The sequence below is a fragment of the Panthera tigris genome, chromosome B4 (assembly GCF_018350195.1).
Source record: "Panthera tigris isolate Pti1 chromosome B4, P.tigris_Pti1_mat1.1, whole genome shotgun sequence".
Classification (NCBI taxonomy): domain Eukaryota; kingdom Metazoa; phylum Chordata; class Mammalia; order Carnivora; family Felidae; genus Panthera; species Panthera tigris.
In genome coordinates, this window is record NC_056666.1 from 38283243 (window position 1) to 38298042 (window position 14800).

General features: G+C 48.7%; 1 protein-coding gene across 11 annotated transcripts in view; it reads right to left on the reverse strand.

The window, feature by feature from the left end:
* Positions 1-14800, reverse strand: part of CRACR2A (calcium release activated channel regulator 2A) — a 133629-nt gene that overhangs the window by 16571 nt on the left and 102258 nt on the right. For 10 of the 11 annotated variants that reach the window (XM_042991598.1, XM_042991597.1, XM_042991590.1 and 7 more), the window contains 5 exons: positions 14688-14794; positions 10800-11118; positions 6596-6728; positions 380-479; positions 132-246 (listed from right to left, as the gene is read on the reverse strand). In XM_042991598.1, coding sequence (XP_042847532.1) covers positions 132-246; positions 380-479; positions 6596-6728; positions 10800-11118; positions 14688-14794 — 774 coding nt within the window. The remainder of the gene's footprint in view (positions 1-131; positions 247-379; positions 480-6595; positions 6729-10799; positions 11119-14687; positions 14795-14800) is intronic. The other variant, XM_042991599.1, reaches the window with a different exon arrangement.

Consider the following 14800-nt stretch of genomic DNA (forward strand, 5'->3'; position numbering starts at 1 on the left):
ATTGTTTTGTTCCTGGAGAAGGTGGGTTCTGAATTGGGTTTTGGAAGAGCAGAGGGCCAGGCAGGAGATGGGCAGGGACAAAGGGGAGACAGGAGTCAGCATAAGCGCTCCTAGGAAGGTCACCAGCTCACCTCCACGCTGCTCAGCCACTGCCGGACCGACAGGAATGACTGTCTGGCTGTGAGATCATACATGACGATGACGCCATCGGCCTTCCTGAAGAACTGCTGGGTGATACAGCAATACCTGCCATCAAGGGGTCACAGGTCATGGGCTGCATGGCTCCCCACCCCCCCCCACCCCCCCCCACTGCCTGGACCTCAGCCCTTGTGATGGGCAATGCAAGAGGCAGGGTTTGTTGATCGGGGACGCTCCTCACCTCTCCTGCCCGGCCGTGTCCCACAGCTGCAGGGCCACATACGAGCCATCCACATGCACCATCTTCACCTGGTAATCGATGCCTGCAAGGTGGAATGAGCCTATCACTTCCAAATCAGAAAAAGATGCCCCCCCCCCCCCCCGCCACATAGCTGGAAGCACATAGGGCCAAGGGTGACAATCCTCCCCATGCAGTTCCTGGGAGGAGACGTGGGGGACTAGACAGGGAGGCATGGAACCTGAGTTCTGGTCCTGTGTCTGCCACTGCGGGGTGGCTGTGGGGTACTGATCAAATCACTTAACCTCTCTGACTGTAGGGTCCTCACTGTAGTGTAATCCACATGCTCTTTGTGTATACTATAATAAGTATCAGATCACATATGTATAAAAGCAATACACCAAGGCAAAGACAATCATTATTTTTCATGAATTTACTATTGCAAAGATGGAAAAGGAGGAGAGTGTCCTCATATTTCTTTCTTCTCCTCCTCCCTAAAATATTTTTCAAAGTTCCCCTAATAAAATCCAAATATCCCTGCAGGAATGGATCATACCTTCAGACTTCCATCACCCAGTCAAAGCTTTGTGGAGGAGTGGGGCAGGGGAAGAGGTGGTGGGCAGATTGGGGGTCAGAAGAGAAGAAAAGGGGTAAGGGAGGGAATCAAAAGCAGCTTTCACCCTTAAGATGGGTTTAGAGCTCCTAATTCCATCCACTGGGCCACTCAAAATCATCTCTCTGAGGCCGGGACCCTACCCAGAGTCTTAGACCAGAGAGGCAAGGTCAGAGACATGCATTCTGTACCCCTACAGTGGCCCTCAGAAATAAGGACCTTGATGCAGCTTCTTTGAGAACATACTCTTCTTTCCTACATCGTGTAAGAATGTTCCCAAATCAGGGTGCCTGGGTGGCTCAGGCTGTTGAGGGTCTGACTCATGATTTTAGCTCAGGTCATGGTCCCAAGGTCATGAGATTGAGCCCAATGTCAGGCTCCTTGCTGAGCATGAAGCCTGTTTATGATTCCCTCTATCTCCCCCTACCCCTCACCCTTTCTTGCTCTCTCTCTAAAAAAAAGGGGGGGTGCCTAGGTGGCTCAGTCGGTTGAGCGTCAGACTTTGGCTCAGGTCATGATCTCATGGTTTGTGGGTTTGAGCCCCACATCGGGCTCTGTGCTGACAGCTCAGAGACTAGAGCCTGCTTCAGATTCTTTGTCTCCCTCTCTCTCTGCCTCTCCCCCACTCTCACTTTGTCTCATTCTGTCTCTCAAAAGTAAATAAATGTAAAAAAAATTAAATAAAAAAAAGAATGTTCACAAATGCTTAACATTTTTAAAAACATCTTTCCCCCTCATGGTATCAGATATCAGGGAACCAGAGGGCATTCCCTGCCTCTTTGAAAAGGCCCAGCCTCTGAGGCCTTTAACATGGAGGGCTCAGTAAGGGACAGCAACAGAATCTTGGACAGAATGGGACAAAAAAGACAACAGAGAAGCAGTAAATAGAAAAGGTCATTCCAGCCAACGTCTACAGGCACAGGCTAGTGCTCTGGGGAGGGGCCCAGGAGTGGCGGGAAGGCGGGAGAGTCATCCACTCCTAGAATGGCAGACCTACAGGGACTCTACAGTCCCTGTGCTTCACAGGTGAGGGCCTGAGAAGGGAGTGCATTTGTGCATTTGAGAGAGAAAAAGAGTGATTTGTCCCATGGGTAGAATGCTTGATATTTCTAGTTTTCCCATGCCATCTCTCAATCTTCACCACACTCCTGTGTCTTCCACGTGAGGGTTATTATCCGCACAATGCACGAGCACACGCCTGCATGCACATCTGTACACACATGCACATGCATACACACTCATGCACGGGCACACGCCTGCATGCAAATGCTCACGGGTAAGTGCATGTGTACTCCCCACCCCCACACCACTGAGGGATGAAGAAGCAGGTGTCCAGCAACGGTGTGCCTTGTCCAAGCTGGGCAGCAGCTACCGCCGAGTTGCAAGCCCAGTTCTGAGGCTCATTCTTCTTTTTGGAGCAGTGCCCTGTGCACAGGGACACCTGGCAGCCTCATTTCACCTAGAAAGTCCAGGGCCAAATGCTCTCATCAAAATGGATTATGACTAGCTGGGCTGAATTTGAAAGGGTGAGTTTTCTTCTTAGCTAAAAGTGCAAGGGCTTCCCCAGTCTGTGTTCCAGGGGATTGAAGGAGCTTCCTGCTTCCTGATAACTGCTCAAGAGAAAGCCAGCCATGGTCAACACACCTTCAGGGCCTGATCTTAAAGTAGCCAGAGGGTCCGAAGCCCCCGAAGACAGAGCCTTCTCCTGAATGGAAAGGCATGCAGGCGGTGGGGGGTGGGGGCAGGTGGTGCTGCTTGGGGCAGCTAGGTCTTGGCTGCTGTCATGGTTCTGCTTTACCATAATGGCTAAATTCTTTGCCAGAGGACAGGGAGCTTGTCTTGCAGGGAGCAAAGTGGACCACGGAGTGTTGGACAAAATGGGCTTTGTGCTATGCTGAGCTTGCTGAGGGTCCCTGCTGGGTACACAACGTACTTCTCTCTGCAACCTCGGACAAAGAGGCCAAGGAAACAGATAGACCCATGGGGAAGGCTGGGGGTGATGGCAGGAGACACAAGGTGTCACAGTCCAATAGTAGAAGAGGCGACGTACAATGATGTGGGACCAGAAGGCCTGGAATAAACTGGTTTCTAAGACCACAACCAGTTCTAATATTTCAGGAGCAGAGGTAACCCTCTGTTCTATGTTCTAGTCTCAGTTCTGCCTCTGACGAGCTGTGTGACCTTGGTGGCATTACGTCATTTTGTGGGGTTTCACTCCTCATCTGCAAATGAGGTGTGATGGAGGGTATGGAGGGGTAGGTCAGACGTTCATAATATTTTTTTAAATGTTTATTAATTTTTGAGAGAGAGAGTGTGTGTGAGCAGGGGAAGGACAGAGAGAGAGGGAGACACAGAACCCAAAGCAGGTTCCAGGCTCTGAGCTGTCAGCACGGAGACCGACACGGGGCTTAAACCCACTAACTGTGAGATCATGACCTGAGCCAAAGTTGGATGGTTAACCGAGTTACCCAGGCGCCCCCAGATGTTCATAATCTTTAAATTCAGCTGTGACATTCAATGAACACATGGAAGTGACCCCCAACTTGCAACCTAACTGGTTTCTGAATGACAGCTGGACCTTAGGAATCCCTGTTCATTGTGAATTATGTCCAGTCTTGTCGTGGGATAGTATGGATTACAGCTGGGCTGATGGAGTCCAGGGAGGGTGACGTTAGCCCTTCTGGACAAGACAGGCCCCAGACATCATTTAGAGTAGGAGGGATATGGGAGTGGGGAGGGTCTTCAAGGTGTCATGGAGAAAAACTCTGGGGATTTCTCTGTAGAAATGCTGAGTAGGAAGGAAACCAGACTCTGGTGGCCAAGAAAAGGCAGAGTGCATTCTGTTGGGGGAAACCTCTAGAAGAAACACGCTGAGTTGTGGCCTGTGACTTAAAGCAGGGGTCTGTGAACCAATGTGGGGCAGTGGAAGGAGCACAGGACTCAGAGTCCTGGTTTCCGTGGAGCTTTATCTTCTATTCATCAGTCTTGTCATTGACAAAGTGAGCTCCAACGTTCTACACAAGCCATCATTTGACATCTCCGGGACACCCACAGGGCTCAAGCACCTTCCCATGAAGAAAGCTGGTCCTAAGGTGGGGTGGGCAGGGTGCTCCCGGGCAGGGTGCTCCCAGTCACATTGCTGTGTTGTAGCACTTACATGGTGCACAAGTCACAAGTCGAGCACAGATCACGTTCGTATGATGTGGTAGGAGACCTGAAGTCCCCTTTGATGGTGGCGGTAAGACTGAAGGACCTGTAGAGCCCCTGTTAGTACTGTCCTGACTGTGATGGTGCTGCTGCCCTTAACAGGTGGCAGCCAGAGCCCCAGTCTAGGCTCCTTGCTTTGGCCATAGGCAGGACTCTGGGGCTTTCTGTCTCTTTAAAGGGAGCATCTTTCTGGTGGTTGGCATGACATCTGTTACTGACATGTGTACCAGAACAAGGCACATTATGTGGCAGGGAGACTAATTTCAACTGCTGTTCCAGCATGTTCTGCGCAGTGTGATGAAGGGCATTCCTGATTTGGAATCTTTGATATTTTTCCCTTCCTAAATTGCAGGTGTTTCCATAATTGGCCTCCTGGGAAGTGCAAATTAGTCTGTTTTTTCCTTTTTCAGAGGCTTCCAGCTCAGGCGCACAAGTTGGAAATGTAAACGGACCCTGATTCCCTGATTTCATCAACAGGAGAGGCACACTGTGTGCACTGCCTAGGGGGATGCCTTTGAGGCCCAAGAGGCTGGCATCTGCCTCTTGCCTCCCATGAGTCTGTGCTGGAGCCCTGACCTGGGGTTCCTATCCCATGGAATGCTCCTGGAAAAGTGAGTCTTCCCTCCCACAGCCATTGCCTTCTGCAGCACACTGGGCTCACTCCCAGACCTGCCTCTCAAGGCCAGACTCTTCCAGGCTTGAGTCACAGGCTCCGCCCCTCTTCCTGTCAGGGTCCTGATTCTTCATCTGGGGACTCTCTCAGTCTTTGGGTGGAATGAGGCAGAAGGGAGGGGACAGGAGAATGTTCCAGATGTGATAACAGCATAGGAAAAGACCCAACCGTAAGAACAGGATGCCTGAAGTGTGTGGGAAGGGATCCACATGCAGGAAAAAATTTGGAAGGAAAGGGAAGAACATGGAGTCTCCCCAGGCAGGGCCCTGGAGCAGGGAAAGTCTGTCTTATAGAGCCAGCTTGTCAGATAGCCAAAGGTCAAACATGGTCTGCACTGAGAACCAGGCTTGGAAGCCTTCCTGGATGACCTGGTTCAAATCCTCCAGGAGGAAAAACTTGAAGCCCCAAGGTGGGGCATGTCCTCCAGAGGTCACACAGCTGATCAGCCAGCAGCAGAGTTGGGATGAAGATCCAGGTCCTCTGGTGTCCCACTGAACTTTAACAGCCTCCCCTGCCTGTATCAATGTGTGCCCAACTCTCGTGGCAGGGAAGTGTCCTCACCATCCACTGGGTGCTGGGCACACACAACTCAGTACTGTTAGGAGATACTGTGGGATGGACTAGAAGGGATATGCAGGGGGCCAATATCAGCACTAAACCAGCTGAGGGGATGTGGACAAGCGTCTTAACCTCTCTGGGCCTCAGTTTCCTGATCTCTCCATTGGGCTGATAACAGGGGTTGTGTGAATACAGATTTGAAGAGATGAACACAAAAGCCCATGCTAACTATGTAGGTCACATCAATGTATTTTCAAATCCAGCTGACCGACAGTTAAATGGTACATAGTAGGTGCTTAAGGGATTTATGTTTTGCTTGAGTGATTCAAACAAAAGCTAAAAGGTCAGTACACCCTTGAGTCTTGTCACATATTCCAATGCAGTGAGCAAAGGCCTCCATGTGAATAAAATATTACTCAGGAGTGGGAACACATTAAGCCATGATCATCCATTAGTGGCTGAGCCTAATGATGAAACCCAGCTGTCACCCAGCAGGCCTGGGATGCAGAATGGGTAAAATGTGATGGTAAAGGCAGCCACCCAATGCACTGTCCTCCACTCCACCCATCTACACACACACACACACACACACACACACACACGCAGGAGGGCAGGTAAGAAGCTGCTGGCCCCTGGGGGAGGTGGGGATACACACACACACACACACACACACACACACAGGGGGGCAGGCAAGAAGCTGTTGGTCCCTGGGGGAGGTGGGGATACACACACACACACACACACACACACACCCCGGAGGGCAGGGCAGGAAGCTGCTGGCCCCTGGTGGATGGGGTGGGGATTGTGGTGTCAGGTGTGCACCTGAGGAAAAGCATGAACACTCAGGGCCCTGCTGAAAATGGAGAAAAAAAGATAAGAAATAGATGGGCTCAGAGACGAGGGAGCATGAGGCAAACTTCAGTTCCCCTGAGGCTGGACAGAGGAAGCATTCTGTGGTTCCGCTCCATGTGGAACAAGCTCAGCAGCTAGCACCGTGCAGGGTGAGGGAGGTGGACTTCACCTTGCCCCTTTAGCCTCACTGGGGAACAAGTGGACACGGGCCCCCCTACCTGCCAGGCCCCCATGGACACTCCTGCTGGGCCCCCAGTCTCTTCCTGGGCCCCCTTCTCACAGAGTGAGACCCCCAGAGTGGGACCCAAGAACTCACCTACAGTGGCTGCCAGGCCTGGGGCAAACCGGTCCTCACAGAACCTCCTCAGGAAAGATGTCTTCCCCACGGCTGAGTTGCCCACTAACACAATTTTGAAGAGCCGGTCTGGGATGGAGGGAGAGGCTTCCTCCTGTGGATGGCAGACAGTCTGGCCAACCGCCAGGATGGTCACCAGCCCCTCCCTCCTGCTACGACCTGTCCCTACAGTGTCCAGGTGAAGGTGGGGACCTGCCCCTGGACCAGCATGAGGGAGGGCACTCCAGCTTTGGATGCACATAGCTTTGGGCTCTGGGCACAGAGGCTCCTTCTAGCTTCAGTGGGAGGGAAGAGAGACACTCATTCAACCATGTGTTGTCTGCCTCCTGTGTTGCAGACCCCTGTGTTGTCCCTGAAGACACAGGGACAAGGAGGCAGGCCTGGTTTGCCATGGAGGGAAGGAGGCAGGCGTGTAAACAAAAAATTATAAAACAAGCTGCTGAGTGCTCTAGGAGCACAGAGGAAGAGTCAAGGATCCACAGGGGAGGACACTTTCAGCTGGGGTTTAAAGAGGAGGCAGAGATGCTCCATGTGGGGGAAGGACAGGTGGGATGTTTGCTGGGGGTGGGGGGAGATAGAAAAAAGGAAGCGTGTCTATATCACAGGGGCAGAGACTGCCTGGGGTGGGCTAGGGAGCCTTGATTTCTGCCCTATCATTGCAAGCCTGGACTGAATGGAGGACGCTCTTGCCTCCCTGCATATCACTCTTCTGTCCATCTCATCAGCTTCTGTTTAGGACCCCGTCTGCCCTGGGGAACAGTCTCCACTCAGTAGGTTGGGAAATCCACAATGCCAGGCCACTGGACAGAGCTTTCCAGAGCCAAACAGTCACTGTACTCCTTCTCCTGTGCCCAGCAGCAGTAGGGAGATAGACTGGGAGCCGGCCTGCTCTTTAGTCTGGGATGCTAGAGCCCAGTGGGGAATGGACTTGCTCCAGGACTGCCAGGAGCAGCAGAGTAAGGAGCCGCCTTCTGGCACAAAGTCCTCTCGGCTGCATGATCCTCCCTTCCATTGAGCTGCTTGTGTGCTCGCCCAAATCCTGCCTCTGGGCCCAGCACCGCCTGCCCAAGCCAGGAGGCTCTTTTGAATCTATTTAGAAGCGGATTTGGGGGAATTAGCTCCTCTCATTGAGCAAATACTATAATGGAGTGACAGCAGATATTAGCAGAACTTGAGTCTCAGAGAAAAGCCATTAACAGCCTTTTGGGGAGAAATCAATTCCATGTAGTACTTAGGAGGGAATTCAAGGTCAATTACAGGAGTTTAAACTAAACCTTTAAAAAACCGCACACTCATAAACTATGCTCTCTGCCCTGTTTTCTTTATTCTTGTAATGCAGAAGGGCATCCAACCTGACGGTCTCTGCTCAGCCTCTCTGCCTCCAACTGTCATCTATTTGAGACTACAGCTCAGTGCAGCAGTCTGTGTATCCCTTAGGCACAGCGACAGGTGGGGAATGTGAGGCCTAGGGCAAGAGAAGGAGGTTCTGGCTGCAGATGCTGTGCTGGCCCTGCTCCAAGAAGAGCACATTTTTTTGTAGGCCAAAGAAGGTCAACATACTGATGGTCCAGCTCTAGGCAGGACCCAGTTGATGGGTGCAGGGAACTCCTAGTCATGTTTACTCATGTAACCTGTGTCCCCTCTGGGGGGCAGTCTGCAGTGAGGCAACCAGACTGGGGTGCCAGGGCTAGAGAAAGACCTGTTCTCATTCTCCTTCCTAGCACTTTTTTTTTTTAAATAAGCTTTAGGAAACTAAAGGTAATACATGCTAATTTTTAAAATTAGGAAAAACAAGGGCACCTGGTGGCTCAGTTGGTTAAGCGGCCAACTTCGGCTCAGGTCATGATCTCATGGTTTGTGAGTTCGAGGCCTGCGTCGGGCTCTGTGCTGACAGCTCAGAGCCTGGAGCCTGCTTCAGATTCTGTGTCTCCCCCTCTCTCTGCCATTCCCCAACTTGTGCTCTCTCTCTCTCTCTCTCTCTTAAAAATAAATAAACATTAAAAAAATAATAAAAAAATAAAATTAGGAAAAACAGAAAAGTAGAGAAGAAAATAATTACTCATAATCTACCCTACCACCCAGAAGTGGTCACTATTTGTATTTGGATGCATTTCTTCCAGGCTTTTTCCACATAGATGAATGAATATATGTTTTACTTAAAGAGATTTGAGATATTGGGGGCGCCTGGGTGGCTCAGTCAGATAGGTGTCTGACTCTTGATTTTGGCTCAGGTCACAATCTCATAGTTTGTGGGTTTGAGCCCTGCATCGGGCTCTGCACCGACAGTGTGGAGCTTGCTTGGGATTCTCTCTCTCTCCCTCTCTCTCTCTGCCCCTCCCCCACTCGTTCTCTCCTGCTCTCAAAATAAACAAACTTAATAAAATAAAATAAAAAGATTTGAGATATTATATACAATTTTATTCTACTTTCTCATATATTATTAAATTATAAATATTTTTCTGCATCACTAAAGTTTCTTGAAAATGTTATTTTTAGCAGTGCTACATAATCTATTGAGTTAATACACTTGAATTTATGTTTCTCTCATTGGACATTTTTTCAAGTGTTTACCAATATACATAACCATTGTTGAGTTAAGTCTTTTTCTGAATCTGGTTATTTCCTTAGGAAAGATTGCTAGGACTAGAAGTGCCAGTTTGTAGGATGTGGAATTTTTAAGTTCTTGATTCCTGTTATCAAACCACTTTCCAGAAAGGCTGTACCAATTTATTCCTTAGCAGACTTGCATGGGAGGGCCTGCCTCACAGTGCTCTTCTAAAGACCAGAGCCTCCACCGAAGCTGCTATTGCCTCCTCGTACAGCGTATTTCCCCATTGCTGTAGTTTCTGTCCTGGGCTAACTATTGGCACACCTGGGGCAGCCAGCACTGACAGGAGAGCACATGGTGAGAAGCCTGGGCGCATGTCCCTGTGGGGCTAGACCAGGCCCCACTCTTCTGGGCTTCTGTGTCCCTCTCTGCCACATGGGAGAAGCCATTTCTGATGCACCCCATCAGACAACTGTGGGGATCACATGGCCCAGCACACATGGATGCTTAGTTTTTCCCTTTATCTGGTCTCCTACTGACCTCTTAACACTTTTATATTGGGGGGTATATCTTGGGACATTTAAAACCCCTATGTGCCCCCTGCCTGCAAGTGTAGGTCTGTGATGAAGGGTACATGGAAGGGCATGTAGGAAGGAGGAGCTCCTACCCACCACTGGTGCCATCCAGTTCTCAGTTTCCCCTGGCGTAGGGCCCTTCAGAGAAAGGATATGTAGGCATGAATGTTAAGCCAGGCCCAAGAATGACAATGATGCCGACAGGTCCCTGCAGTGGTCAGAAAGGTTTCCTGTCATACATGCTAACACAGCCATTTGAAAATGCTCCAGTGGTAAGGGCTCAAGTCTAAAGGGCTGCCCCAGTGGACAGGGGGGAGACTCTTTCACACTGTCATGGACATTTCTATAGCCTTTTAGAGGGTCAAGTGGGAGGTAAAAGGGCTTGAGGAGTCTATTCATGGGCCTGGATCACCAACAAGGTGAGGAACATCATCACCGTGAACCAGAGGAAGATGGTTAATATGGCCTACTTCTCCCACAGGATTTAGCAGGAATACCTGGTAGGGAGTGCAGGAGGGATGTGGGAACAGAGGGTCACCCCAAAGGGAGGCATGGGCAGGGCATTTGGGAATGAAAACATGATTAGCTGATCAGGAACTGAGAGAAAAATGATGGTACACAAACTTTGCAGAGCAATGATTGGCCCTGTTGGGAACAGTCACAGAATGTGAGAGAGGATGTGTAATTTCAAAAGTATGTGATAATTTTATGCTAAGAGCCAAGCAGATTGTTTGTCTAAAGTAGCTACTCAGTAAATGCTTCTGAATCTGAATCAGAAATGAGAACATAGGGAGTGGGGAAAACAACAGAAGTTATAGAGTATTTACCAGGACCCCTGAGTCTCCTCAGTGACACTCAGTTCAGCAGGGCAAGCTGGTATCAGAAGGACACAAATATGATGATTCATAAAACTAGCTGCACCTGACTTCCCAAGCTGAACCTGACTTCTCACGCTGCTTTTGCGGCTCTTGGGCTCAAATGCAAATGACAGGTATAGAGGTGACAAGTGACATCTATGGACCAATATAGGATGTGCCCTTACCTTAGACAGGTCTTCTTTTCCAATAGGTTGCCCTCGAGGAGATGTAGGCATGTGTTCCAAAGGTCTGGCCTGTTGGCTTTGTCTTTCCGCCCTCTGTTGGGAGACCTTTTCCTCTTCTGGGCATTTGCTCAGTGGCTGCTCAAAGCCACCATCCAGGAGCTGGGGCAAGGGGTCTTCTTCAATAGAGATGATTCTGCGGAATGCCCGGGTGAGCGGACCCCCAGGTCCTGGCTCCTCTTCTGGAAGGGGATATCCACTCAGGCCCAGGGAGCTTCTCCTCCTCGAGAAGCCAAATACATCTTCTTCCTCCTCTGACTGGCTATTTTTGGATAGGGAAGGAAGAGAAATGGGGAGAATAGCACAAAATATATCAATATGGAAACCGGAGAGATGTCTCATAGCTCTTTGACAAACAAGATGTCTTGAAAGCTCTGTGACAAACAAGTAACTGAAGAGCATCACGTCTTGAGGGCAGAGAGCTCCAGGAAAGGAAAAAACAAGACCCTGCATTCTCTGGCTCATTCACCCAACACACTTATGGAAGTGCTTAGTGAATATAAAATTGACAAAGTGGTGGTGGTGATGATGAAGGTGATGCTGATGATGAAGGTGGTAGTGATGATGATGATGAAGGTGGTGGTGAGGATGGTGGTGTTGAAGATGATGAAGGTGGTGTGATGATGATGAAGGTAGTGGTGATAATGATGAAAGTGGTGGTGATGATGGTAGTGATGAAGATGATGAAGGCATTGGTGATGATTATGATGATGTTGATGGTGTGATGATGAAGGCTGTGGTGATGATGATGATAAAGATGGTGGTGATGTTGATGATGATGGCAATCATGAAGGTGGTGGTGATGGTAGTGGTGATGAAGATGATGAAGGTGGTGGTGATGATGATTACCACCAGATATTTAGCTAGTGACATAGTCACACACAGGTGGACATGTCCTCCTGGAATGCTCAGCAGAGTGGGGAGTGGAAGCAGTAATGGCACAACTAAATATACTTCGACAAGCTGTGGGAAGTGCTTAAAAGGTGGAGTGAGGGTGTGAGGAAAGGAGACAGGGGCACCTGGATGGCTTAGTCGGTGGAGCGTTTGACTTCGGCTCAGGTCATGATCTCATGGTTTGTGAGTTCAAGCCCCACATTGGAGTTCACTGCTGTCCGTGGAAAGCCCACTTCAGATCCTCTGTCTCCCTCTCTTTGCCCTTCCCCAACTTGTGCTCTCTCAAAAATAAATAAAACATTTTTAAAAAGATCTGGAAATAAAGTATCCACAATTAACAATCAGGTGGCCTTGGCTGTGGTCCCATACCAGCCCTTACTGACTATGCCACTAGGTAAGACACTTCCACCCTTCCAAATCTCAGTTTCCTCAGCATAAAATGTGGCTCATCTCCCCTGCCTATCTCACAGATAAGACAATGCATAAAAGTAGACATGTTCACAAAACAGCCCTCGGCAATGTGAGTGAGGGGTACTGCTGCTCTGGGAGGAGCCCCCACCACAGGATGGACGTCCACTGGCTCCAAAGAAGCTGCCCACTTGGGGATGGGCTTGGGGTTGGAAGCAAGCCAGACAGGGCACCTCTACCTGCTTTTTCTACCTTTCTTTTTCTCTTTCAGTGTCCCTGGAAGTCAGAGTGAAGAGTAAGTGGCCTCAGAGGCCTACGTGCATTTTGCTCCCAGAAGTATCTGAGCATCAAGAATAAGGAAAAGCAGCAGGAAGTGAAAGGAGGGAACTGGTCAACCAGATGTAGAACGAAAGCACAGGCTGTATTTTCAGAAGGTTTTGACAGCAAAGGCCTCACAGACCCTTCCTGGCACAGGAGTTCGGGTCTCTGTGAACAATTAAAGCTGGGAAGTGTTTTAAATGGAAGTTTGACAGGGAGAATTTTGAGTCCAAAACTGAAACACACATGCACGTCCACACACATGCACACAAATATGCAATGATTAGAAAAGAAAACAGAATGTGAATGAGGTAAGGAAGTGACAGGGCCAATGGAGAAAGAAGGCAGGGGGGAAGGTCACAGAGTATGCAGAACAGTGAAGCTCCCTTCATTTCCCCCCTGTCTTTAGCTTATAATATTTATTATTCCTAAGGACCAGTAATAGGAAGGAAAAAGGAAAAACTGCATGTATCATTGTCCCAAAGTTAAGTACAACTCCAAAAGATAAATTAAGAGAGAAGGATTCCTCACAAAAATGGTGACTTAATTTGGTTCCCTTGATATAAAATAAAGAACTTTATAGCAATTCAGGGACTTTTCCAGTTATTTATATAATCATAGTTTTTAATAGAAGCTGACTGTCCCCTCTCCAACAAATTTCTTCTCTAGTCTATCAACCCTACTGACTGCTTATCCACTTTAGAACACAATTAGTATTCCCATTCACTTTCACTCTGCTTCCACTCAAGTATGTACATGTGTGCACATGTGAGCAAGTGTGCAAATACACATGCAGCATATTTTTTAAAGGCCTTGCACCCAGAAAAAAAAATGGCCACCACAACAGCCCTAAAATGAAGCATTTTTTTGAAAAAAGCTTTTGATTTGGGAAATTCTCGAGCACTATTGACACTCTGTAATACCCTTGGCTTAGCACGACTGTGTTCATTTTTGGTTTTGTCACCAAAGGCTATGTACCAGCAGCAGAGAGCAGTGGCCTCTGCCAAAGTCTGTATTGGAACTGATGGCGCACAATTTGTTATTTACTTGATTGCCTGTTTCCTTTACTCAACCATAAGCTCCATGAGAGCAAAGATAGGGTCTATTTTGCTCACCACTGTATACTTCACACATAGCATAATATCTTGCACATAGGAGGCACTCAATAATGGATTTTATGGCAGACTCATGTTTAACTTATTTTTGGATCTTCACAGAACTCAAAACAATGTCTGGTACAAAGTAAGCCATTGGTGAATGTTTGTTGAATGAATATATTCAATGCTGAGCTGGTGAAAAGCCAACTGTTATTGCAGAAACTTGGATCCCCAACTGTATCCCTCTCTGAGCTATTTAGAAAAGGAATTCAGGATGACTGGGTCCAAGCCTTGACTGATGAGCTCATCAACATCTCCAGAGTCACTTCCTCTTTTTGTATTGTGTATTTCATACTTGCTGTCCTCAGGGTCTCCTGGATAAGCAAATCTATTCACTTTTTCCCTGGCTTTGATACTTAGGGGTCTGGTTGCCTCTACCTTTATGTGGCCTTTATGTGGATGGAGCAACATGTCAAAAAAGAAGAGAGGGCAGAGGACTGGCTTGCCTCTTTCAATGGGCAATGAGCCACCCCTTTGGGGACTCCAACTCAATAATGTGCTGTCTAACAGCCACAAAAAATGTTATCTTTGAGGTAATTAAATATGAGTCATTGAAAGGAATCTGTCAAGCACAGGCCCTATTCCTGCTTATAAAGGAGTTCAACTATTGGAGACTCCATACCACACTTTAATTTCCCTTCAGAGCCCAAATAGTCATGTCCTTGAAAAACCAAGTGCATTCAGCCTACTCAACAGAGAGCACAGTATCTACAGCCACGCTTCATCTCTCCTGCTCGACCCCTCTCGTCCTCTCTCTCTTTCCTCCACTGATCTACGGCGTCTCTTCAGTTCCTTTCTGTAGACACACACCAGGGTGGGGCGGCCCCAGAAGACGATGTCCTGTCCTAGGGGCCTGTTGTGCATAGTCCTCCTCCCACTTGGATGTAGGGTAAGGAAGGAACACGTCCTCCAAGATTCAAGGGGAATGAGTGAAACTGATTCCAGGGTTCCTCACCCAGGGCCACTCCTTGAGAAACAACGGGCTCAGAGCCAGCTCTGGAGGAGTGCAAGACAAATGAACACATAATGAATGAAGAAATACAGGATAACTTACCTCCTAAGAATCCCTCTGCCATCCATATATTTGCCTATCACAGAGCCAGATCTCTGTTTCCAGTTTGCCTTGGAAGCAGCTGTGTTTGCCTTGGCTGCCTTATCTTTCTGCAG